The 24,161-nt window shown below is 49.6% G+C and overlaps 1 protein-coding gene and 1 long non-coding RNA gene across 2 annotated transcripts in view; one reads left to right on the top strand and one right to left on the bottom strand.

Moving 5' to 3' along the window:
• The window catches only part of LOC144950120 (unconventional myosin-XVI-like), a 79,421-nt gene that overhangs the window by 38,195 nt on the left and 17,065 nt on the right, over positions 1-24,161 (bottom strand). Inside the window, exons 8-10 of the mRNA XM_078880181.1 lie at positions 17,822-17,905; positions 15,204-15,409; positions 5,824-5,926 (exon numbers count right to left, since the gene is read on the bottom strand). Of these exons, the coding sequence (XP_078736307.1) occupies positions 5,824-5,926; positions 15,204-15,409; positions 17,822-17,905 (393 nt within the window). The remainder of the gene's footprint in view (positions 1-5,823; positions 5,927-15,203; positions 15,410-17,821; positions 17,906-24,161) is intronic.
• Positions 20,403-23,631, top strand: LOC144950052 (uncharacterized). The gene is made up of 3 exons (XR_013640338.1): positions 20,403-20,425; positions 22,835-23,093; positions 23,559-23,631. It is a non-coding gene; the product is annotated as an uncharacterized LOC144950052 (long non-coding RNA).

Genomic DNA, 24,161 nt, shown 5'->3' with positions numbered 1-24,161 from the left:
GAGGTTTTTGTGTTAGATCGCGTAAATATATAAATGTGTCTTTAAAACCCGCCACCACTCGACACAGCCAACTAGTAAGGGTTGTCACGTAAACAGAACGTGGCCAATTCGTCATTAGTACAGCACACCGGTGTGATGGAGAGCCAAGCCACAACATTTACAATCTGAGTACGACGTTTCGCCAGTAATTACAACCAGCTTCATCAGGCGACAGCCAGATTTGCGTAGAAGTCTTAATGTTTCGTTCCTTATATAGAGGCGTAGATGTGTTGACCACCCTTTTGCGCTCTTGCACAATGATGGGGGGGAGGATTACTGAGTCAACGTGCATGATGCATGTGCATTATGCGAGCCCTTTGAACTTGTCCTTCCTGTCTATGCACGTGCATAATGTACGCATGTTTTCCAATCCTGCATAGTGCAATGGCTTCCTATTATCTGCGATTTTTGTTGTTGTTGATAAGTGGAGTAACATTGGGAAGCGTATCCTATCATACGCGGGTCCTGACTGGCCATGTCCCGAACCCCCCAACACGCTCTGCAGAAAATTCCATCGCAACTCCTGTTACGTGTCACATTTTCTTATTGCGCATAAGTGGAGGCCATCTGGAAAAAAATCATCATATTTTCAGTTAACCCACAAAAAAACGACGTGAATTCGCCGATATGAAGATCCCCAATGTCCACCCCCCAACCCCCGCATTGCCGCGGATAGCACACACCTGCTCTCTCCTGCAGCCTCGGTAGGCACAGCGGAATGAAGACGCACGCTAAACCTACACAATGGTCCCTTCGTGCGGCCAATGGCAAGTTGCCTGACATCATCAAATCATTACAGTATGTCCGTGGAATGCCTTCCGCACAGTACGTAGTCAAACCGTGCTAATCGTAGGGGCGAAATTATTGTCGAGAACCCGCTTTGAATAGCCCAAAATTTGACCCGGAACCTCAGAGGCGTTGTGATTGAGTCCTATAAATTATGGCAGCAAGAGCAGTTTGTGAGGTCACGCGTTTGGGACAAAGCTCCTTTGCTGTCCATGCACGATGACCGACTGCATTAACCTCCAGTCTCCCCGGCCACCTCTTGCATTGTCCATCTCGATGAGCCCTGAGGACAAACGAACGAACGAACGAACGAATGAAGAGGCGCAAGAGCCGCCGGCGGCGGTGTGGCCAGCGAGGGTGCCCCATGGCCCTCCGAGGCTGCGCGTCGCGTGAGCCGCAGCACGACGCTTCCCGGCACACGCGACGCTGGGAACGACCGGCGGCTGTCGTCAGCTCCGGCTGCTCACCGGCACGCAGTGGCCTCGCCGCTCGCAGCGGTCCACGCAGGAGACGCGGACGGCATCGCCGCTGATAAGCACTTCTTCGTGTTGTGAGACGGGCACACAAACTCGACTGCAGAGAGAGGGTGCTGACACGGTGAGAACAGTCAGCGTCGCTGGACTTGCAGCGGGAAAGTTTATTAAATCCAACCCCACCCCCAGCTCACCCCCTGTCCACCCAGCAGCGTGCGTGGCTATACTGCAGTGTACTTTGCGTGTGGTGGGGCAAAGTGTGGGATACTCCCACCGTCTGGATACCACCAAAGATTTGTTCATGAAGCCATACAGATATACAAACACAGACATAACTTCAAGCGAGAAGATGGAGCAATCATTGGAAAGGTGTGATTAACCATGTTAATGACATGTTAATGACACGTTAAACCTCAACCGCCACTCTCCCCCGCTCTGCGTCCCCCTTCCACCTTCCGTGGCGCCGTCTTTTAGTACCACCTTCACCTTCCTGGCTCCACCAACACCCCCATCCTGCACCCGTCCCCCTTGGCTCCTCCCCCCTCCTCTTACCCTATATATTCATTCCCCATCACAAATAACTCCCACTACAGTTATTTTGCTGTGCCTTTTTACACCTGATGAAGGAAGCTTGTGTTGTTCATAATCAACGATTTTTGGGTTTATGAACAATATTGGTCGCGAAAGCCTACGTGTTAAACTGAAGCTTGTGTTGCCTCCGAAACGTCGTGATTTAAAATTGTATTTATATTATTTTTATTATTTATTTTTACCTACGTGACTTTACCGAAAAAACCTAAGAGTATACTTCCACCTCTTCTAAGATGTCTGGCCAGCATAGAAAAGTAGGTCAAATACAACTTTATACGGGCTCTCTGGAGCTCCCCCTAATCGATGCCCTTCCGCCAGCAGCTGAGTGAGTGAGCAATTGCAGGGGCTGCTCCTCTTGCCTTTACCTCGGACGCAAGTGAAATGACTGGCTGTTGTAGAAATGTTAATATCTTTAGAATATTCTTGGTTCTCTCGGTAAAGTCACGTAGAAGGGAAACAATAAAATAAAAAAAAAACAATAAAATTATCACGACGTGTCGACTGCAACACAAGCAATCATCATCATCATCAGGTGTGAAAAAACACAGCAAGAAATTTTGAAAAACGTGGCGGTTTTTTCTTAACGTCAGCACCACGGACAGCGATTTTGGCAGTTGTTCAGATGGACGAGTCCATCTATGTAAAACAATTACAACGACAATGATGATGCCATCATAGCGTGTACGACCTTCTTACACCGTGCAGAGTAAGTGTGCTCCTCCCCAGTGTCATTCGCAATCATCGTTCATGCGCTGCCAGTAAGTTATTACATCCCAAAAAAATTACCACCTGTGGTCACGTGATTTTGTTATAAACACCACAGCTGATTTTCCCCAGCAGTCTCCGATCCAGCGACTACACCGGGCACACGCGTCGCGGTGGGCTCCCGAGATTCGGCGCCTTCAGGCTGATCTCGTTAGAGGCAACACACGGCTCTTTCCAGAGTCCCCTGCAAACGTCATCACGCTCGCCGCAATCATTCCCGGCGAGGTGGAACTACAAACGAGATTCGCTCCGGGAGCGGTATGACGCAGGAGGCCCCGTGGCTCATGCACGGCCCAGCGAACGCAGGGAGCAGCCCAGGGAGGCGGTCGGGGGGAGGGGGGGCAAACGGGAGGCCCTTTTTTTTCCCCGACGCAGCGTGAACACCCAGGGGGGTTGCTGCCTCTGATTTCAAATTCTTTTCTCCAAGCGGTTGCCATTGATTCCGCGCGTGTGTGCGTGTGTGCGTGCGTGCGTGTGTGCGTGCGTGTGTGCGAGTGTGTGTGCGTATTTTAGAGAGCGCCTTCATAGGTGCTCGCTAACAGTACTTGCCCCAACAGTCTATTGTTAAGGCTAAAAGAGGAGTTCTTCGTCTCTGTCTTTGTTCCGTGCAAGCCTGTAATGCACGCGGCAGTTACACCGGCAGCGATTGTGAAAATACCCTTGGCCGTGTATGGGTCAGCTGAGGGCAGCAGCCCACAAGGGTAGCACGCTATTGATATGACAAGTCGTTTGTAAATGAGACCTTAGGGGTGAATTAAATGCAGAAAAAGTCGATTTTTTTGGTTCAAAATGAGCATTGAGGCGGTGCTCGTTTCCTACTCGCGGTCCTTAGCCAGTAATGCAAATTCCACATTACTATGGCAGGGGAAAATCCCACCACAGGACACTCGCTGTTGATTTCCCACAAAGTGGCACTCATTTGATCGATCCCGGGATGAGGCGATGATGCCCCTGAGTCAACCCCCAACCCGGGATTTGAACTCGCGTTGAGCCACGTGGTTGGTCGAGCGACCCGGCTGGAAACAATCAGAAGTGAGGATGTGAAACAACCAGGTTTGTCCGTGCATAACGTCATGGAAAGATTGCGCACGAGAACTATAAAATGGAAGGAACGCTCAAAGTCTGTAAAGCAGAAGCTTCAAGAGTTAGCGGGTTGAGGGAGCAACCGTTTCGATTTAAAGCTTTCGTGACTGCAGGGATTCATCTTCTTGGTTATTTCGGTAAAGTCACGTAGAAGGGAAATAATAAAATAATAAAAAGAAAGAACCAAGTAGAGGAGCAACCGTTGTTGTGCGATACGCGTATTTACGATGACCGTTAAACACGAATCCTGACCGACAGACTTTTATATTCGGTAACAAAGGAAGGGACCAAGATGCAGTCAACAATGCACAGATAAATTTTGGGTGAGGCATGAGGCTAAATTCAGTGGCAGATTTTACCCGGCGAGTTGAGGTTTGGAGCAGGTGTGGACATAGTGGAATGTGAATGAATGGTGATGGGCATCTACAACAAGAGCGATATAATTCATGGATATTTATGGGGAAAACACGATTTAATTGAGTGCAGATATCTGCATTCATGGATATATTATATTTAATTTATGCTATTAAATGTATCTGAAATATATCACCAGTGCATTAAGAGCCCCTTTCTCAAGATCATTAAAATGACTCTGTCCATCTAACCATATTCTGAATAATATCCAAAATTAAGTGAATACATATTTTTTTAAATATAGAAAATAAAAGTGTACTAGTGCTCGAATACCTGTGGAGCGGAATCTTATTCATATTGGTGGCCCCAGAGCCAGTGTTGGCAATTCCCCATTTCTATGGTGAAGCCCAGGAGATCCGTATGATAAATCCCAGTGACGTCTCACACTGCCGTGCTCGCTTTGTTAACCCAGTTCGGAATGATGAGCCGAGTCGATCCCCTACTGGGATTTGAACTTACATCCCACCAAATGTGGGTTGAGTATAATGCGCATACAACACACAAGACAACAAAGCTCACTCGCCTCACCATTCACACTCTCTCGGTTGCGTGAGCAAACACGCCGAGCACAGGCACTTCATGGCGGATGGGGCAGCCGGGACTAAGTTGAGCGCGATGCTGTGAGTGAAGCTGCGCCTGATGATGCATGTCAGGGGTAGAATAGCAGGTTGCCATGCGGCATTACATTGAGCAGTGCCGCTTTAACACCATTGGAACCTCATTTGCCAATAGCAAAATATGACAATAGTTTTTTTACCCTTTTATCTGGCAACAAAACTGACACCTTTTTTTTATTTACAAGGAGTCATGTTTGCATTGACCACAATACCTGCAGTCACAATACAAAAAAAGTGTCAGTTTTGTTGCCAGATAAAAGGGTAAAAAAACTATTATTATCGGTGACGCTTTGTGCGACGGGGTCTGTGATGCTGCCTCGCGATGCTGCAAGTCGGTGATCTGTGATTGATGCTGTGCTGCAATGTTGCACGCGTGATGATGCACGTGAGTAACGAGGCGTGCAAGTGACGCCGTGTGTGATGCTGTGTAACGCTGCAGTCGGTAACATTTGTGATGCTCTGTGTGATGCTGCTGTGCCTGTGGTATTGTCTGATGACGCTTAGCTGTGATGCTAATAATATTAAGAACTTGTAACGCGCTGCCGCTGTACGGTGCTCACCCGCTTCTCGTAGAGACGGAATGACTCAGAGGTACGAGGAACCACAGGCAAAGTGAGAAGGCAGCCAACAAGGCAGAGGGGCCAGTGCCAACGTTTCTTCCAAGCTCTGCGATCCTCTATGTTAAGCTGCTATGGGCCAATGAATGAGTGTTTACACTTGTGAGGAAACCGAAGTACCTGGAGAAAATTCACACATGTGAGGGGACAACACTCGATCCCGTACTGATGGAACAGATGGAGTCAACATTTTGATGTGCCACTTTCTGCTGGCGAGCTAGGGTATGGCACGTCCCCGACGCCCTCCGGAAAGGGAGCGTCACAACATCTTTGGGGTGATCTGCCAATGCTCACTGCCTCCAAAGTGCTGGATCACGGGCCACATGCGGCATAACCACCACCGCCCAAGTCATCACACGATGCTAACGTGTGTGATGTATGTGCGAGTGACGTTGTAGAGAGTGACGCTGTAGAGAGCAGTGCTGTGCTGCGTGCTACCTGCCACTCCTGTAGTCCGCAGTACTGCAGAATGCGACGGCATTTCTCTTGAGGGGCCATCTTGCTCCTCAGAGGGATCAGCACCAAGGACAGCTCCCTGTACCTGTCAACATGGGAACCACGTGTCAATTCGCGTGTCAAACCACGTGTCAATTAGCGTGTCAAACCACGTGTCAAACCACTTGTTAATTCATGTGTCAAACCACGTGTCAATTCGCGTGTCAAACCACGTGTCAAACCACGTGTCAATTCACGTGTCAATTCCTTTGCAAGGCCTCCCCCAATATGGGATTGTAACCACTGTGGCGCAGGCCTGCTGTTTATAAGATGGCGTTTTGGTGGGAAAGCCAAAATCATCATCAACCTACAAAGCACGGTCGACATAAAAAGTCATAAGTTAAAAACAAACTCAATAAGGATTTCCTGAGCGAAAAAAACCCAGAATAATAATACAGTCGAACCAGAGCATCACCACACCGCACAACATTCATTCAGGATACGCCCTCACAATTGGGAGACGACCGAGGTGATCTGCAAAGTAGGAATTAAACGGGTCCCATCCAGATATTACACGACTGCTCGAGACGAGCGCTCATGAGGGATTGCCAGCATTTGACCTTGGGTGACCTTCGTCTTTACGTCAAACTGTCTCCGCGCGCAAATGAGCGTGGGAGCCTCACTCATCTCTACTGGTGCCACTGATTCGATGGTAGACATTCCACGTTCATGTGGCAGTGGCCAGTTTATCCTTTACTAGCACGGAGGGACCGTCTCTATGTATTTTCAGAATCTTTATTTTATCCTGGAAAAATCCGATGAGCTATGAAGCTCTTTTTACACAGATGTCCAGTAGTAATGGTGTACAGAGTATCACGATGTGTACTAATGTAATAGACTCTTTATCGTGATAATTCGTTGAATCGCTGATGGGAAGGGATGGCGAATATCTCCACGCATAGTCAAGTTACCCATAAGAGATTGAGCATTTGGTGATCCTGGACCGATTTTACCTTCCAAGCCATCCTTACTCCGCCTGTAACAGACATCAGCTGACCAGCAAGCAGGATTCCTTCCTTCATTGGGGTGTCGCAGTGGCAAGATATTCACTACCTCGCCTGGTATACAGAAGGTTATGGGTTTGATCCCGACCCTGACGCCTGTTGTATATTTGGAGTTTGCATGTTCTCACCGTGATCACGTAGATTTTTCTCCGAGCTTACCCTCCATGGTCAGAATCAACGTGCTATCATTTGTGGCCAGGTCGCTTCTGAAAATATATATCTCAGTGGGCCTTACCTGGTAAAATGAAAATGAGTTTAGTGCGATGAACGTAAATTCTGGTCCCCGTTCAATCGCCATAATTCACGGAACGCGCACGACAGCAGAGTGCACGCAGACCGCCCGTCTTAACTGCCCCCCCCCCCACAGTGACCACGTGCCCCCCATTAGGAGGATGTAATGGCCCATGGGGAGCCCTGGGGCGATGCCGCGAGGTCAAGAGGTGGGGCCGTGGTTGTGTGTTCACACGGCACCCCGGGGACAGTCTACCGGCTGGCCCACGGGCATCAGTGCGGGCTAGGGTTACTTAACTTTTAATGTATTGCTCAGCTACAATGCCGTTTCCGTTCTGGACTGTGCTGATGTATATTGGTCAACGCTCTTATACCCCGTGACTCCCCTCGGCGGTTCTCACGTGATCCATTGTTACACCTCTATGCTGCTTACAACACGGACACGTGTTTCCCTTGCACAATGGGCTCAAGTTTAAAAGGCGCATCATCTTACACAATCACTCGACAGAAGTCGGTCACCTCAGCTGTACCAGTGAACTAAATTTACCCGATGTGTTGACTGAACAACGTCTCGGGAGTGAACTAGGCTGAATGAAATAAAAACAAACTAATAAAGGAATGTCTTTATGTTGCACATTAATACATAGCCAGACTCAGGTAATTCAACTCATGATATCTTGATTTGAAGCTTTCGTGACTGGAGGCATCCATACTCTTTGGTTCTTTCGGTAAAGTCACGTAGGTATAAAATAAATTAAATCACGACGTTACGGGCGCAATACAAGCGTCCGTCATCAGGTGGGACAACCACAGCAAGAAACAATTGCTGAAGTGGGCAAAAGGGCTGCTGTGACAAGAGGCTATGTAGGTAAGAAACTTTACCAAAAGAACCAAAGAGTATGGATCCCTGCAGTCACGAAAACTTCAAATCTAGATTGATTATTTTATTTTATACTTACGTGACTTTACCGAAAGAACCAAAGAGTGTAAACTCCTGATACTTGAAGACCAGTTTTAATCAAAAGCGATCATTATCATCTTCACCATCTGTTCCCTTTCTTCAGCTCATTAACGACAACGGGACTTGACACATTTCCACCACCGTTCTCTGTCTTTAACTAGTATCACTGCGTCGCTCAGTCGCAATCATTTCCCTCCAACATCTTGAACCGTTGCCTCGATTTCACCGTCTTGGCCTCTACTCCTGATTCCTTCCACTTTTGTAATCACACGGCCAAGTACAGGATCCATGTTCGGGGGGATCAGTCTCATGACGCATCCAAAACCACGCCGTTCTTCATCCTTGCACTTAGTCTCACGTCGTTGTTTTCCTGGCAACTCGAGTGAGATATCAGAATTCGAACCCAGGCTATCCCAGCGAAGCTCGCTCACGGCTACGACAGGGGAGGATCATTAGGCCCCAGAGACACCCAGCCACACCTCAGACACTAATAGCATTACCTTTTTAATAGCATATTCCCGTCCACTACAAGCAGAGGAAATGCCAGCCCCAGTGTAAGTGGCTGTCGAGTTGGGTGTAATTGAGACAAGTCATTAGGACGATACACCAGTGAGCGTGTGCATGGGAGACCCGGTGTCCCATTACATGCTTGAACCTGACGCCAGCAGGAGGCACGACAATCATCATCTGCAAGAGCAGAGGACGGAGCGAGGCAGCTGCCCCATTACGGGCGTCATTATTGTCTCTGGCAACTGATCTCATTCCCGGGGGAAATGGGAGGAAATTCTAAAATATTTCTCGCCACGGCCGCAAGCGCTCGCTCGCTCGGCTCAGCCAGCGGAGGTTTGACGTCCGTCCATAATCTTGTATTCATTATTTTCTTCGATGAATGTTGTTGTGTGAGCAGTCGTTTGTTTGTTTTTCACGATTTGTTCTGCGTGTACGACGCGCCGGTCGATTTTGTTGCCGAAAGCGCCGTCTGAATACAAACACCGATTTGTTCGCAAACGCACGCGAAACGTCGATTCATTTGCTTATGTGCGTACATCGCAAATGTGCGTTTAACTCATTAGCCCGGAGGGAGTAAACACCTTGCTTGTCCAGACAAACATTGCCAAGGTGGAAAACGAAGTAACTTTAACAAAGGAATTGTCCAGATATTTGGGTGTGCTCAAGAGTAGAGAAATGTTGTCGATCTGCTGCCACAATATGTTTTACGCAGAACACAGATATGAAAGCCACTGATGTCCAGCAGACAGGACCGCTGGTTAAGGTCTCATTATTAAAAACCTACGCACAGTACTGGGTGAGCCACGGTGCAGTGCCAACGGCTGAGCTCTGGCTCTGAGAGAAGACAGTGCCCTCTGCTGATGGCAGACACAAGGCTTTCATGGGCCATGGTCCCAGTCATAGGACCAGGCCAAGGTAGGTTCTCATCAGGGTGATAATATTTATGAGCGGCGCAGGTGAGAGCCAGACGATCGTTGTCTATCGGTGTCGAGTCAAGCCGGTAACTTCGTTTTAATTGCGGACACAAGTTTACGCCGATTTTGCAAGAAGCGTCAAATGAAAACCAGGCATGAGACAGTGCATCGATGATCGGCATATCGAAAAGGCCACGCTCAAAATAGTAATGCATGATGATGATCATCATCAGCCATGATTAATCCACTGCTAGACGATGGCCTCTCTGTGCCCTCACCAATCTTACGATGCTGCGATGTAATAATCCACCTAGCACCTGCACACGAGATGATTTAATCGTTCCATCTCCTCAGTAGAGGTCTCTTCAGAGGCGTTCCATGACTGCATGGTATGATTGTACGAGTGACCTGAAGCCTCATTCAATCACTTTTAACCTAATCATTTGTACACAACCAATGAAAGGTACATTGAACAAAAGTACAAAAATAATGACCCATAAATATATTTCATATTCCTAACCCTCAAATAAATCAAAGCCATATCTAGAAATGGGAAAGTTGTTTAAAATGTGTAAAACCTTTGACGATCATCATGGTGAACTGTTTTGCTCAGTTTTGTTTGTCTTGGTCAAAGTCCACAGGTTATGCTTGGCTCACCATTACCAGAGGTGGGACAAAGTCATTGTTATGCAAGTCCAAGTCGAGTCGCAAGTCATCAAATTCATGACTCGAGTCTGACTCGAGTCCAAGTCACATGACTCGAGTCCACATCTCATAGGTGGGACAAAGTCATTGTTATGCAAGTCCAAGTCGAGTCGCAAGTCATCAAATTCATGACTCGAGTCTGACTCGAGTCCAAGTCACATGACTCGAGTCCACACCTCTGACCATTACTACCACGTTAGACTCCACTGGTCCCTTGTGGTCAGTCAACTCACGACTCTACACTGAAAACACACTCAGGCCCTCTGACTCACAGCCTCACTGACTCACAGATGAACAACTTGTATTTCTTGCTATGCAGGTGGCCCACTTTGGTAATTATCAGAACAACGCTGGGTCAGGGAAATGGAATTTAGCCGGGTGGTGGTGGCTATGCACGTGGCTTATTATCCAGCCCCGTGGAGGCAGCAGCAAGGGTTGGTGGGTCACCACACAGATGTTGAAAATCTCCCTTCCCGTGGTGCCGTCTCCTGGCTCCCCAGAAGAAGGTGGTACAGCCAAGTGTGGCCTCCACCTGTTACGTCTGTACGGGACAGAGGGTTACCCCCCTGGCACAAGTGAGTTTTCTCCGGGTGCTCCAGTTTCCCACCACGAGCAAACACCATTAATTCGCCGATAACACCTTAAAATATAAGAGGACTGCAGATCTTGGCCAACTGTTGGTGCCGGCTAACCACGTTGTTGCTGCCTTTCCCACTTCTCTCTGGTTCCTCGCCACTCTGAGAGGTTTTCTCTTCTTCGAGAGCCAGCAAATCCTACGCGGCGGCGCGTCACAAGCCGGGAAGATCATTGTCATTATAATGACGTGATTGGAACCTCTGAAACTGCATAAACTGGCGCAGCGAGCGGCTTGCACCTCACGCAAGCCCTTTTGTCCCTTTCGCTCCCCATCGATCGCAGACTTCCTGCGGGCAAGTGCAGCCTTCATCCTGCCAGCTGAGAGAGATGGGTGGGGGGGGACCCGCACTGCATAAGCCATCCCCGTCACCTCCCCCCGGCCACTCACGCCGAAAAGACGGCGTCCTCGGACAAGCCTGAACGTTTCCATTAGCGCAGCGCAGCGCACAAATGTCAGGTCTTTAATTACAAGGTAACCATCGTACCGCAGATCAATGGGGCGTTAATGGTTACATTTGCCGAGGCTCAATTTAAACCTGGCCACCGGCAACCCGAGCTTCTGCCTGCGATGGGGCAGCAACGAATCAACGGTTTTAATTCGCCACAGCCCACAAGATGCCACGTGACGGACGTGCGGGCACAATGCCCACGGCAAACGAGAGTTGAAGGCAACAGCGGGAAAAAGAGGTCCACAGAAGCGGACCGGATGGGTGTCACTCTGGAATAATTGGACGTACGAATGCAATGCCAACAGCTACTCCGTTTACAGAAATAGGCGGAGGAAGACCTCCGGAATGGCCTGAGGAGCCACGAGACCTCGCAGAGTCTGGGATGGAGAGGAGAGGAAGACATTTTTGGAAAAATATTGGTTTTAGTGCCAGTCAAGCACACACATTGCCGTGAGGTGCAGACTGAAAGTCCGGTGACGTGATCTACGGCAACCAGCCTCGGTCCATCAGACTGCGTCGTCTCAGTTGCAGCACTGTGTTCAACCCCCAACCCCCCCCCGGTCCAGCCCCCCCCCCCATTTCTCCCCCCCCCTCTGTACCTCGCCCTGCCCCCCATTTTGCCCTACTTACCCCCCCCCTTACTGTCCCGAGACATTGTCGCAAATCAGATTCGGGATTCGATTCAAGAATTTTGGCGAACGCAGTGGCCGCTCGTGGTTGCCGGGGTCACGTGAACTCATTACAGGCAATGCACAAATAGAAAAGAACATCGATTCTTGCACATGGGTCGCGAGTTCATGGCTCGAATTTACATGAACGAGTTGGTGCGTTGGAAGCCTCGCGACCGAAGGCAAGAGAATTCCAATTCGCGGTGATCAAAGTTGCTGTCGCCCTCGTATTTCTGCAATCGTTTCCTGGACAATTGGCGATTGTGAAAGTTGCTGGGTTTTTCACCATTTGTTTCTCGTGATATTTGAGCGTGGACACCAAAGCTAGGGATACGCGTGTACGGATATGCACGTGTTGAACTTCTTTCGCACCGTGCGTAGCCAACCGTGCTAATTGGAGGTAGGTCATCGTGACCTCCACGGCAACAGGCCACGGACAGTGGTCCTTGCGGCCTGAGGTTCAAGGCCCATGTTGGCCCCAAAGTGGGGCCTCAGATAACCATGCGTGCCCTCTCATTTGTCTTAATTTAAATTGTGCAAATTTGAGATTTAGGTTATCACATCGGCATTACTCTTGTAATTGATGCCACGGCGCGACCGACGACCGCATCGTGCGCACCGTGGGCTGCTGTAGGAATCAAACTCGGCCACGTGGCTCCGTGGAGACGGCGTTCGGCATGGAGGATAAACCACGAGCTGGCTTGCGCGTCGGTCAAACGTGCACTCGTTTCACCTCGCCGCGCACGCGCGCACACACACGCGCACGCGCACACACACACGCGCCCCAGGGGACTCTGGTTAAGGTGTAAACACCGTCGAGCTCGCAGGGTGATGGACACGTGAAGCGCGCAACGAGATTTTACGTCCTTCAACATCACACATCAACGGCCCAATTACGTACCGCTGCACACTCGCCTCGATCGAGGGTTGAAGGCGAGCGACCGAGCGAGCGACTGAGCGAGCAGGCCTCGTTGCCGCTATTTTGACACGCGGCTGTTTTTATTCCTCTCCTTGAAATGTATTTTTAATACGCGGCGGTGGCCCGGCGCACGCAGGCGGTTGATCACAGCGGCCGTGCCCCTCGTCCGCTCGCGGGGAGGCGGAACCTAAAAAGGATTCCGGCGGAGTCCTCCGGAGCAAAGCGGCGCGGCGACCTTCGCGGATGAAAGCGACGGGGCCGGTTGTCACCGGCGGAGGAACGGCGCGCGCGGGACGACAGATCCCGGCACGCCGGTGACCTTTCCACGCTCGTCCCGTCAGCGACGCCACGTTCGCTTTCATTTTATTTTTCCCCAGGGGATACATTTCTTTTTTTTTCAGCCGAATGAGCGAAACGTCAGAACGTGCGTCGGGGACGACTGTTGATGATGATGATGATGTTATTGTTGTTGTTGTTGTAGCCGCCGTTGAAACCCGTGGCTTCGGGGAGGCAACGGAGAGGAATGTCTCGGGGTTAAACCTGGAAGGGAAGCGGGAGCTCCATTCCTTCATGGCCGCTGTGCACCAAGGACCCTTGCTTCGTGCGCTACCCGATCATTTGGCATGACAGCATTGTTTACTAAACATCGATAATGATTATTATCTGTACGCTGTTGTGTCTAAAGACCTGCAATTGCACCAGCATGCTGTGCAAGGCAACCTTGAAAATATAAAAAAATATTTGGCGATTATGCTGCTGCATTATGAGTGGTGCACGCGCACCTTTAAGAAACGCACAGATCCGTCAACAAACACTGCGGCCTTAAAAAGAGAACATTTATAATAGGTGACGTTTCGGGCAATAGCCCTTTATGTGCTATGAAGAAGGGCCCCGATGTTAAATATAGTTTGTTATTTTAAGGCCACACAATGTTATTGACGAATATGTTGAGTTTTTATTTATTTATGTATGAATAAAATAATAATTTAAACTTATAAAGCACCCTTAAACGATCGTTCTCAGGGTGCTAAACAGCATGGACAAAAGCAAATGACACACCGGCAAAATCCGAATGATTCGCTTCAAACATCTACAGATATTTTGCCCGCCGCGAATCAGAAAGGAGAGATCACCCCCGACCATCACCAGCACCCCTCGGGGAAGAGAGGGAAGGCAACGCGGCCCAGCCTGGCAGGGGGCAGTTTTGCGCCAGGGCACCATGGGGATTCGAGAGCGAGGCTCGTGCGACCTAAGAAAGACGCGCGACCCAAGACGGCGACTCGCGACGTCGCCGAGGCTGCGTTTGCCACGTCGTCTCTTTCCGTGTCGCTCGCTGCTGTGATCACAGAGGCCTGGCGAGGTTGTCAGCCACTGCCACGAGCTGGACGCTCGACGAGGGTGGAGGTCAGTCAGAGGTCAGGGCCGCGAGACGTCGTGCATTGCTCAATGATGTTCAAGTACGAAAACACAAAAAAACGGCGTCCGCTCGGAGGAGCCGTAGCCGAGGTGACAAGAGGACACGGAGCTGCTTCGTTGGAAATCGGTCTTCGATCGATCGCTTTTAGTCTTTTCCGATTGATTTTATTGTGCCCTCAAAAAGGGCCATGTACCGAAACATCGGCCTATTATATATATATATATTTTGTCACGGCTTTCAATATTAAGGTCAGGCACAATTGGAGGCACTGCACAGAGAAGAGGCAGCCACCGGTAGCAAAGAGGTGGAAGGTCACAGTGCATTGTTAAGCATCGACCAGCACTCATCGCTGAGAGCAAGCTACGTGGTGATTGTTTCAAATCGATGCAACAAATTCACTATCCAGTAAAACTCCAATTATTATCCATGACAAATTGGCAATGGCTCGGTACGGCATCTTGAGTTGTAGTTTTATTTTAACACCGTAAAGGGTAATGGTGCTGCCCTGCGATTGCTTGCTTAAACCGCAGCGCAGCGCGCTAACCACTACAAAGACAAAGATCCCCCGTATAGCCTGAACAGACTGTAGAAGCGAGTGCTGTTAGCGAGCACCTATAAAGGCCGGCACGGCACACGAGGGAGTGGATGGCCAACACCACGCCCGGCCGCCTTTATCTCCCGAGTAACGATGTATAAACATCGCACCAGGTACGAATTTGAGGCCGAGTCGACCTAGGGGAGACCCAGGACCGGTTCACATAATAGTCACTGATGTTGGCCGTGAGCAGCAATCGAACCCGGGTCGCCAGCTTCATAGCGCAGCGTAGCGCTAACCGCCACGCTAACACACCTGCACGCACGCAGCAACAGACACTGCACCAAACAGAGACTCAGCGCCGGGCAACGCACCGGTCCAGGAAGTCGGCGAACGGGAGTCGCGCCGGGAACCCGAAGCGGCGCAGGCGGACGGTGTGCAGCACCCGCGCGTGCCGCAGCTGGGCCGACACCAGCTCGGCCTCGAAGGCGTCGGGCCGGCCGGCCTCGTTGGGACGCACGCAGCGCAGGTGGTGCTGGGTGCAGCCGCCCAGCCGCAGCAGCGCGTCGCTCAGCGACATCTGATGGGGGCCGGCACGGGGGCGGTACGGTCACTCGGGGAGACAAGAGTCTTCAACATGGGTGAAGGAATCAATGAGGTAAGGTCACTGGGAACAGTAACCAAGGTAGTAGCGATAGGAGGGTGGTAAAGGATGCGACCGATCGCCGGAGAGCGAGTCGGTGAGTGCTGGATCATCAATGACCGCGAATGTAGAAACATTCTGGAATTATAAGCAGCAGCAACCATCATGAGTCCACTGTTTGATGAAGAACTCCAACCCCGTCAGCATCTCGCATAATGCTGCGATCCAACCTTCTATTAGCCGATGTCATCGCTCCGTCTCAGCCATGGACATTGTCCGAGGTGCATTGCCACTGTTGTTAATCTCAACTCTTCGCGCAATGTCTCCTGCCCAAGCTCACTCACGTAATTATAGCAGCGGACGTATTTTTCAAGTCGAATCAACCACTAACTTATTGAATTTTCCAAACATTCCAATGCAGCACCCTCCACTGGAATGTCTTGAGACTTGGCGAGTTTTTTGCTGGATAAATAAAGGAACATTATTCTTACTGCCACATCAGCTGGCACCAAACTCCTCTCTCTGGCCTATGTAACGGTCACCCCCCTCCTCCCTGAGCACTTCATGAGCATGACCGTTCGTGACCCCACCCCACCCTCCGTAAGGTCACGCTCGCAGCTCGGCCTCTCCGATAAATGCACTCACAGGCGGCGAGCACAGGTGACGGCATGGGGCGGGGATGTGATGGCAACCAGCGGCGGTGATAGCGTCGAGGGTCACGCGAAAGCGACCGAGCACTTTGCACCGCCACGCTCCATGGGGGGGGGGGGGGGCAGTGTGGGGTCTCTCGCCTGTAATGCCTCTCTCAGCGGGGGGCTGATGCCTCTGCCCCGAAGCCGTTTGCTCTCACGTCTGGCGGTGTCATCGATCAGCTGTGGCCTCCGCTTTTTTTCCGATTACACCACCCACGGGTATGGTCCGGAGTTATTGCAACGTTTGCACACATATTTTGTAATTTCTGTATCTCAGTGAGCAAGGTTTTTTTTTTACAGTAGAAATCCGGGAATTTTTAGTCATCTCTTGGCAGGATGAATATGAGAGGTGGGATTTAGACTGATAATGTCATAACGTGCGCTCCGTGTTTGCATAAATGAAATATGTGCTGCACGTGCCCGTGATTTGTATGTTGAGCTAGAATGTTTATTCATGTTGCTGAGTAAAGATATCTTGTGCATTTATGTGTTTATTTTCTATATTGTTTTTGGGTCTTATTCCTATTCATAATCTGCTTCCAGTGTCAAGTCACTGGATGGAGTGTTCACTCAGACCTCTCTCTCTCCCAGCAGTGCATACCCAGTCTGTTATAGAATGACCCGCAGAAGGAAATATCACAGAACCACTTCTGAATTCCCTTCACGTTACGTTTTCCTCCCAGCACAAAAGGAAATGCTGGACTATTCCATATTCCCTACGAAAAAAAAAAAATTTTGCTCACAAATCAAGCAGATATCTTTTTTTAATTTCTTGTGAAAATTTAAATTTAACATACATGTTTGTGTACAGTAATTTGTGACCAGGCTAAAACCAGCAACTCATTACAATTGGGAACCGTATTAAATCATGGCGGTGGGTGCTTGGATGCGAACCCAGGTACTGAGTGGTGCCGGGCTCAGTGCTCCGACCCCTGGGCCACCCGGCTAACTCCATTACTTTCCCGTGCGTGGTGAATACAAAGTGTGGTCTCCCGGATCAGGTCGTGAGTTGATCATTTCTTCTCTGAAGCTCTCTCCACGTGCTAACACAGGCATCTGCAGGTGCTGATGAGGCCACTACTGCGCTCGGTTTAGCACACACACATCCTGCCACCGGTAGAGCTGCTACATTCACCACAAAGTCAGAAACATTCGATGCTTGAATTGAATCGTGATCATGAATCATGAAAATGTGCCCAATCACACGGGGGGTAAAATCGTTATGGAATTCTACTAGACTGTGCAAATTGCCAGCTGCACGTGATAACAGGGGCGGCACGGTGGTGAGATGTTAACTACCTCGCCTGGTATACAGGAGGTCGTGTGTTCGATCCCGATCCTGACGCCTGCTGTATATTTGGAGTTTGCCTCTTCTCACCGTGGTCGTGTGGATTTTTCTTCGCCGGGCTCTCTGGTTTTTCCCTCCACATTTAGAAAGAGGCGTTCAGATTTTTTGGCCGCCCAAATTTTCACATGATAAGCCACTTCCTCAAACTATCATTGGTGGCCACGTCGCTTCTGAAAAATAGCAACATAGCTCAGTGGGCCTTGCTTAGTAAAATAAAAAAGCGGATTATGGTTTATACGTAATCTCCTGCCCCTGATTACGATCATCATCATCATCATCGTCGTCGTCGTCATCAGCAGGTGCACTCACCCGCAGCTGAGAGGTGAGTGTCAGCTGCTGCCCATGCTCCAGGCTCTCTGCCAGGCTGCTGGTCTCGCCCTTCTTCTTGAGCAGCTGCAGGAGGAAGAAGGAGAGAAAAGAGCGACAACGCGTTCGGAGTTCGCCGACACGACAGCTATCTCACAGGTGCGACGAGGGCGGAAAGGTATGACCAGCACGCTTTGGCTAAGTACGGTGCGAAAGAAGTTCAACATACGTACACTCGTGTACGATGAGGGTTACGCACCGATGCATCTGTTTCATGCAGAGTCAAGATCAAGACGCCATCGTGGCCAAAGCTGTAGATGCCACCACCACACCTCGCTCAAACACATTCTACCAAACACATTTTGACAGCAAGTGTTGTGGTTAATGCAAACATGATCCCTTGTATAAAGGTGTCAGTTTTGTTGCCAGATCAAAGGGTAAAAACCTATTACCAGATCCCAGGTTTCGACAAAAGTTTTGGTTGAGTCGCGATAGCTTGTGATGCTGCTCGAGTGATTCAGCTGCATGCCGTGGATGATGTGTAGTGAAGAGCAGTGCGTGATGATGTGTAGTGGATGATGTGTAGTGAAGAGCAGTGCGTGATGATGTGTAGTGGATGATGTGTAGTGAAGAGCAGTGCGTGATGATGTGTAGTGAATGATGTGTAGTGAAGAGCAGTGCGTGATGATGTGTAGTGGATGATGTGTAGTGAAGAGCAGTGCGTGATGATGTGTAGTGAATGATGTGTAGTGAAGAGCAGTGCGTGATGATGTGTAGTGGATGATGTGTAGTGAAGAGCAGTGCGTGATGATGTGTAGTGGATGATGTGTAGTGAAGAGCAGTGCGTGATGATGTGTAGTGGATGATGTGTAGTGAAGAGCAGTGCGTGATGATGTGTAGTGGATGATGTGTAGTGAAGAGCAGTGCGTGATGATGTGTAGTGAATGATGTGTAGTGAAGAGCAGTGCGTGATGATGTGTAGTGGATGATGTGTAGTGAAGAGCAGTGCGTGATGATGTGTAGTGGATGATGTGTAGTGAAGAGCAGTGCGTGATGATGTGTAGTGGATGATGTGTAGTGAAGAGCAGTGCGTGATGATGTGTAGTGGATGATGTGTAGTGAAGAGCAGTGCGTGATGATGTGTAGTGGATGATGTGTAGTGAAGAGCAGTGCGTGATGATGTGTAGTGAATGATGTGTAGTGAAGAGCAGTGCGTGATGATGTGTAGTGGATGATGTGTAGTGAAGAGCAGTGCGTGATGATGTGTAGTGAATGATGTGTAGTGAAGAGCAGTGCGTGATGTCACTGCAGTGTGACACATCCATTCCTTAAAACATTCCACCTGGATAATTGCTTCAGATGGGACACTTCATTTGCACGGGTGTCCAGGGTGCCAGCTCACATATACGTAGCAAGCACGTGTCGACGCGGGGAGAAACATTTCAAATCTAGAACTTGTTGCTTTGCTGTGAGAAGGCACGGCAGTGCCCACCCCAGCCTCACTTGGCTGGAGCGATCGTGAAGTCAGTAAGATCATCTGACAAAAAAACTAATTTGAAGCATCACATCTTCCAAAGCATTGCAGCTCGCGAGCTGCACCTGGCACCGTGCAGTTGGACCCAGAGCTCGTCACGCCGCATTGGACGCCTTAAGCGCGGTGAGTTCGTTCGCACGACGGCGTAACCGAAATTGCAGCGACGAGCAGCCGGGCTCCGAATCGTTCATCGCCGCAGCGGCCATCGCATTCCACTACCGGACCCACCGGTTTGAACTCGGGTCGTGCGCGCGAGCGAGCGCGGTTACAAGATGCACGGACGCCTCTCTCTCACGCTGGACGCCGAGAGTAATTCCGAGGGTGATTCCTGCGGCGAATTCTCTTCGCGGAACTCCCACCCCCCTCCCCCCCCGCTTCTGAAGGTTTTGGGCGCCTGCCCGATTACCGAAGCTAATTCGACCGCGGACCCCGGGCGTATCCAGCGCGGCGGCAATGGCGCTTATTGCGGCTAACGGCTCGCTTATTGCTGCCCATCGATCAGTGGCCCCCGCGGTTCCGGGGGAGGGGGGGGTTCCTGGCGAGGGGGCTAGAGGGGGAGCGCCCACGCTCACCGCAGCGGCGGCGGTGGCGTCTTAGTGGGACGAGCACCGCGTGTGGCCGTTGTCTGACGGAGTCGACGCGGCTCCGCTCGTCGCGACGCGCGACAAGCGGCGGGGTCATGCCTGGCACAGCAGGGGCGGGAGGAGGACCCTGCCTCGCTTTGCCCAACACGCATGAAGATATAATAAATGCAATGATGCCACGTTGTGCCATGAATTGTACGTTTCTTTTTAGGTTTTTCGGAAGTGTTATAAAGTTATTGATAGTCGTATTTTTCTATTTCATTTCCTTACAGGGTAAAGCCCACTCAGCAATAAACTCGTTTTCAGAGGCAACCTGGCCATACATGCCAGACACGACAGCTCATCGAAGTGGCTATATCATCATCATTACACGTAAAAATGTATAGCAACAGCCAAATAAGGGAAAGGCATGTTTATAAATGTCAAGAGGGAGAGGGGGGGTGGCACAAAACTGGAAGGACCCGGAGAAAAATCCACGCGACCACCAAGGTGAGAAAGAACATGCTAACTCCAAATATACAACTCTTGGGTCATCTACATCATGGGACCTCCTTTGCCAGTAATAAAATATGAGAATAGGTTCTTCCCCTTTCATCTGGCAAAAAAACAGGTTTTAAGTTGTTAAAACTGACATGATTCCTTGTCAAAGGTTTAAGTTTGATGCTTTGACAAGTTAACACCTGTTTTGTTGCCAGACAAAAGAGATAAACCCTATTCTCATACAACACTTGGGTCCGGGATCGCACCAACGACCTCCCGCGCGCCAGACGAGGGAGTTAACATCTCCTCACCACTGATGTCAGATACTACTCACCACTGATGTCAGATGTTACTCACCACTGAAGTCAGATACTACTCACCACTGATGTCAGATATTACTCACCACTGAAGTCAGATACTACTCACCACTGATGTCCGATACTACTCACCAGAGGTGGGACAAAGTCATTGTTATGCAAGTCCAAGTCGAGTCGCAAGTCATCAAATTCATGACTCGAGTCTGACTCGAGTCCAAGTCACATGACTCGAGTCCACATCTCATAGGTGGGACAAAGTCATTGTTATGCAAGTCCAAGTCGAGTCGCAAGTCATCAAATTCATGACTCGAGTCTGACTCGAGTCCAAGTCACATGACTCGAGTCCACACCTCTGCTACTCACCACTGATGTCAGATACTACTCACCACTGATGTCAGATATTACTCACCACTGAAGTCAGATACTACTCACCACTCATGTCAGATGTTACTCACCACTGATGTCAGATACTACTCACCACTCATGTCAGATGTTACTCACCACTGATGTCAGATACTACTCACCACTCATGTCAGATGTTACTCACCACTCATGTCAGATGTTACTCACCACTCATGTCAGATACTACTCACCACTCATGTCAGATACTACTCACCACTGAAGTCAGATACTACTCACCACTGATGTCAGGTGTTACTCACCACTCATGTCAGATACTACTCACCACTCATGTCAGATGTTACTCACCACTGATGTCAGATACTACTCACCACTCATGTCAGATGTTACTCACCACTCATGTCAGATGTTACTCACCACTCATGTCAGATACTACTCACCACTCATGTCAGATGTTACTCACCACTCATGTCAGATGTTACTCACCACTCATGTCAGATACTACTCACCACTCATGTCAGATGTTACTCACCACTCATGTCAGATGTTACTCACCACTGATGTCAGATGTTACTCACCACTCATGTCAGATACTACTCACCACTCATGTCAGATACTACTCACCACTGAAGTCAGATACTACTCACCACTGATGTCAGGTGTTACTCACCACTCATGTCAGATACTACTCACCACTCATGTCAGATGTTACTCACCACTGATGTCAGATACTACTCACCACTCATGTCAGATGTTACTCACCACTCATGTCAGATGTTACTCACCACTCATGTCAGATACTACTCACCACTCATGTCAGATGTTACTCACCACTCATGTCAGATGTTACTCACCACTCATGTCAGATACTACTCACCACTCATGTCAGATGTTACTCACCACTCATGTCAGATGTTACTCACCACTGATGTCAGATGTTACTCACCACTCATGTCAGATACTACTCACCACTCATGTCAGATACTACTCACCACTGAAGTCAGATACTACTCACCACTGATGTCAGGTGTTACTCACCACTCATGTCAGATACTACTCACCACTCATGTCAGATGTTACTCACCACTGATGTCAGATACTACTCACCACTCATGTCAGATGTTACTCACCACTCATGTCAGATGTTACTCACCACTCATGTCAGATACTACTCACCACTCATGTCAGATGTTACTCACCACTCATGTCAGATGTTACTCACCACTGATGTCAGATGTTACTCACCACTCATGTTAGCCGTGGTGGCTGGGGGATCTAACGCAAGTCGCTGGGCTGACTGCGCAGTGCATTTTCTGGCCGGTCATCGAACAAAGATTGAAAAGTATTTCTTGATAAGTGCTTTGTGTGTTTAGTTTGTTGTCCTTCCCCCGCACCTATGATCATCATGGCTACGTACGGTGCAAAAGAATTTCAACATACCTACGTACATTAACGAATGGTCCACTGCTCTGCCTCGCATGCACATTAATAGGTGCTCGCTAACAGCATTGACTTTGAAAGTCTAACCAGACCAAACACTCCGCTTGTTGAAGTGTCCCCATTGGTCTCACACCGGCTGTTGTTTTATTCTCCTGCTTCATTATCATTGTCCTCGATGTGCACGGTTCACGGTTTATATGGTTACACCGTACAGAATCTCGAGATGGTCTTTGTATTTCATTCATTATTCATATGTTAATGATTATTAACGCCCTCTGTATATTATGCGTGCGTGTGTAAGGTGTGTGTGCGTGTGTGTACAGAGCTTTGGCAGAGCAGGAGTGGAGTCCTGCGCTACGTTGCCGGCGATCGGAGATTGATTCCCACTCACGGCCGACACCAGTGCCGATTATCTGAGCTGGTCCTGGCCCTCCCCTAAGTCGGCTCAGCCTCAAATGAGTACCTGGTGCCATGTGTACAACATCACCACGAGGGAGACAAAGGCGGCTGGGCGTGGTGCCTGCCCCCAACCTCTTCGTGTGCCGTGCCGGCCTTCACAGGTGCGACTAGCCAACAACACTTTCCCCAACAGCCTGTTCAGGATATACGGGGGATCTTTGTCTTTGTGTTTGTGTAAAGCTTTGATGGCAAATTGAAAGTCTTTTAATGCACGTTGCGAAGGAAAGTGCAATTAATTCTGCACGCTAGCTCGTACGCATTTATCTCCGCGTGTCAGCTCGCATGCATGATTACGTTGCGTGCGTGCACGCGTTCATCCACTCGTTCCTGCACGTGTTCATTTCAGATTGCATTCAAAATGTTGTGTCGAGACGTGTGCATCGTTGCATTTTCTGAAACGTGTGCAACGTGAGGAACGCGTGCATGCGCACACAATACACAACACGCTTCAGACGCTCGAAAACAGTCAAATAACATGTTTTTGTTAAAGTCAGCGTTTCCTTGTTCATGCAAATGAACGGTAGTGCTAATTTATGTTTACGCTACTCCCCCCTCCCCCTCTTAAGGAATTTCCATGATGAAAATTCCATGATGGAAATGCCACCGTTTTCACCGGGAGCAGTCTATCTGAATCACAGGCCCCTGCTGCTTCCCACGAGACGGGAGTCGATACATCAACGGTGGAGAAAAACAAGTACGGGCCGAGTAAAAGTTTAAGTGAGCAAACCTTCCCATTTGCGGGTCAGCTGCTGGGCCGCTGTCGGTCAAGTCTCCTTTCTGCGAAGTAAAAACCACGCAGCGGCACACGAAACACCGTCGCCTGGCGGGACGGACACGGTCACTAAATGTTTGCGAGCACTCCGGACATCGGAGCACCGGCCTTCAGACGGTGCGTGCGTACAGTATGTTCGTTGAACTTCTTTCACGCCGTACATAGCCAACCGTGATAATCGGAGGTGCCGAGGAAAGACAACAAACGAAACACAAAAAGCAGGTCTCAACAAATGAGTTTTCAATACAAATTTAAAATGCATGCGAAGAGGTGGGCAGTAGCGCAGCGGTGATACTCGTGCCTCGCTGCAAGGAGTCCCTGGGTTCGATTCCCGACTCACGCCGCCCTTCCGTGTGGAGTTTGTAGGGTCTCCCCATATTCTGCGTGGATTTTCTCT

This window comes from Lampetra fluviatilis, chromosome 56, assembly GCF_964198595.1.
Source record: "Lampetra fluviatilis chromosome 56, kcLamFluv1.1, whole genome shotgun sequence".
Lineage (NCBI taxonomy): Eukaryota > Metazoa > Chordata > Hyperoartia > Petromyzontiformes > Petromyzontidae > Lampetra > Lampetra fluviatilis.
Note: the sequence above shows the minus strand (reverse complement) of the source record. Positions and strands in the feature narration are given on the sequence as shown.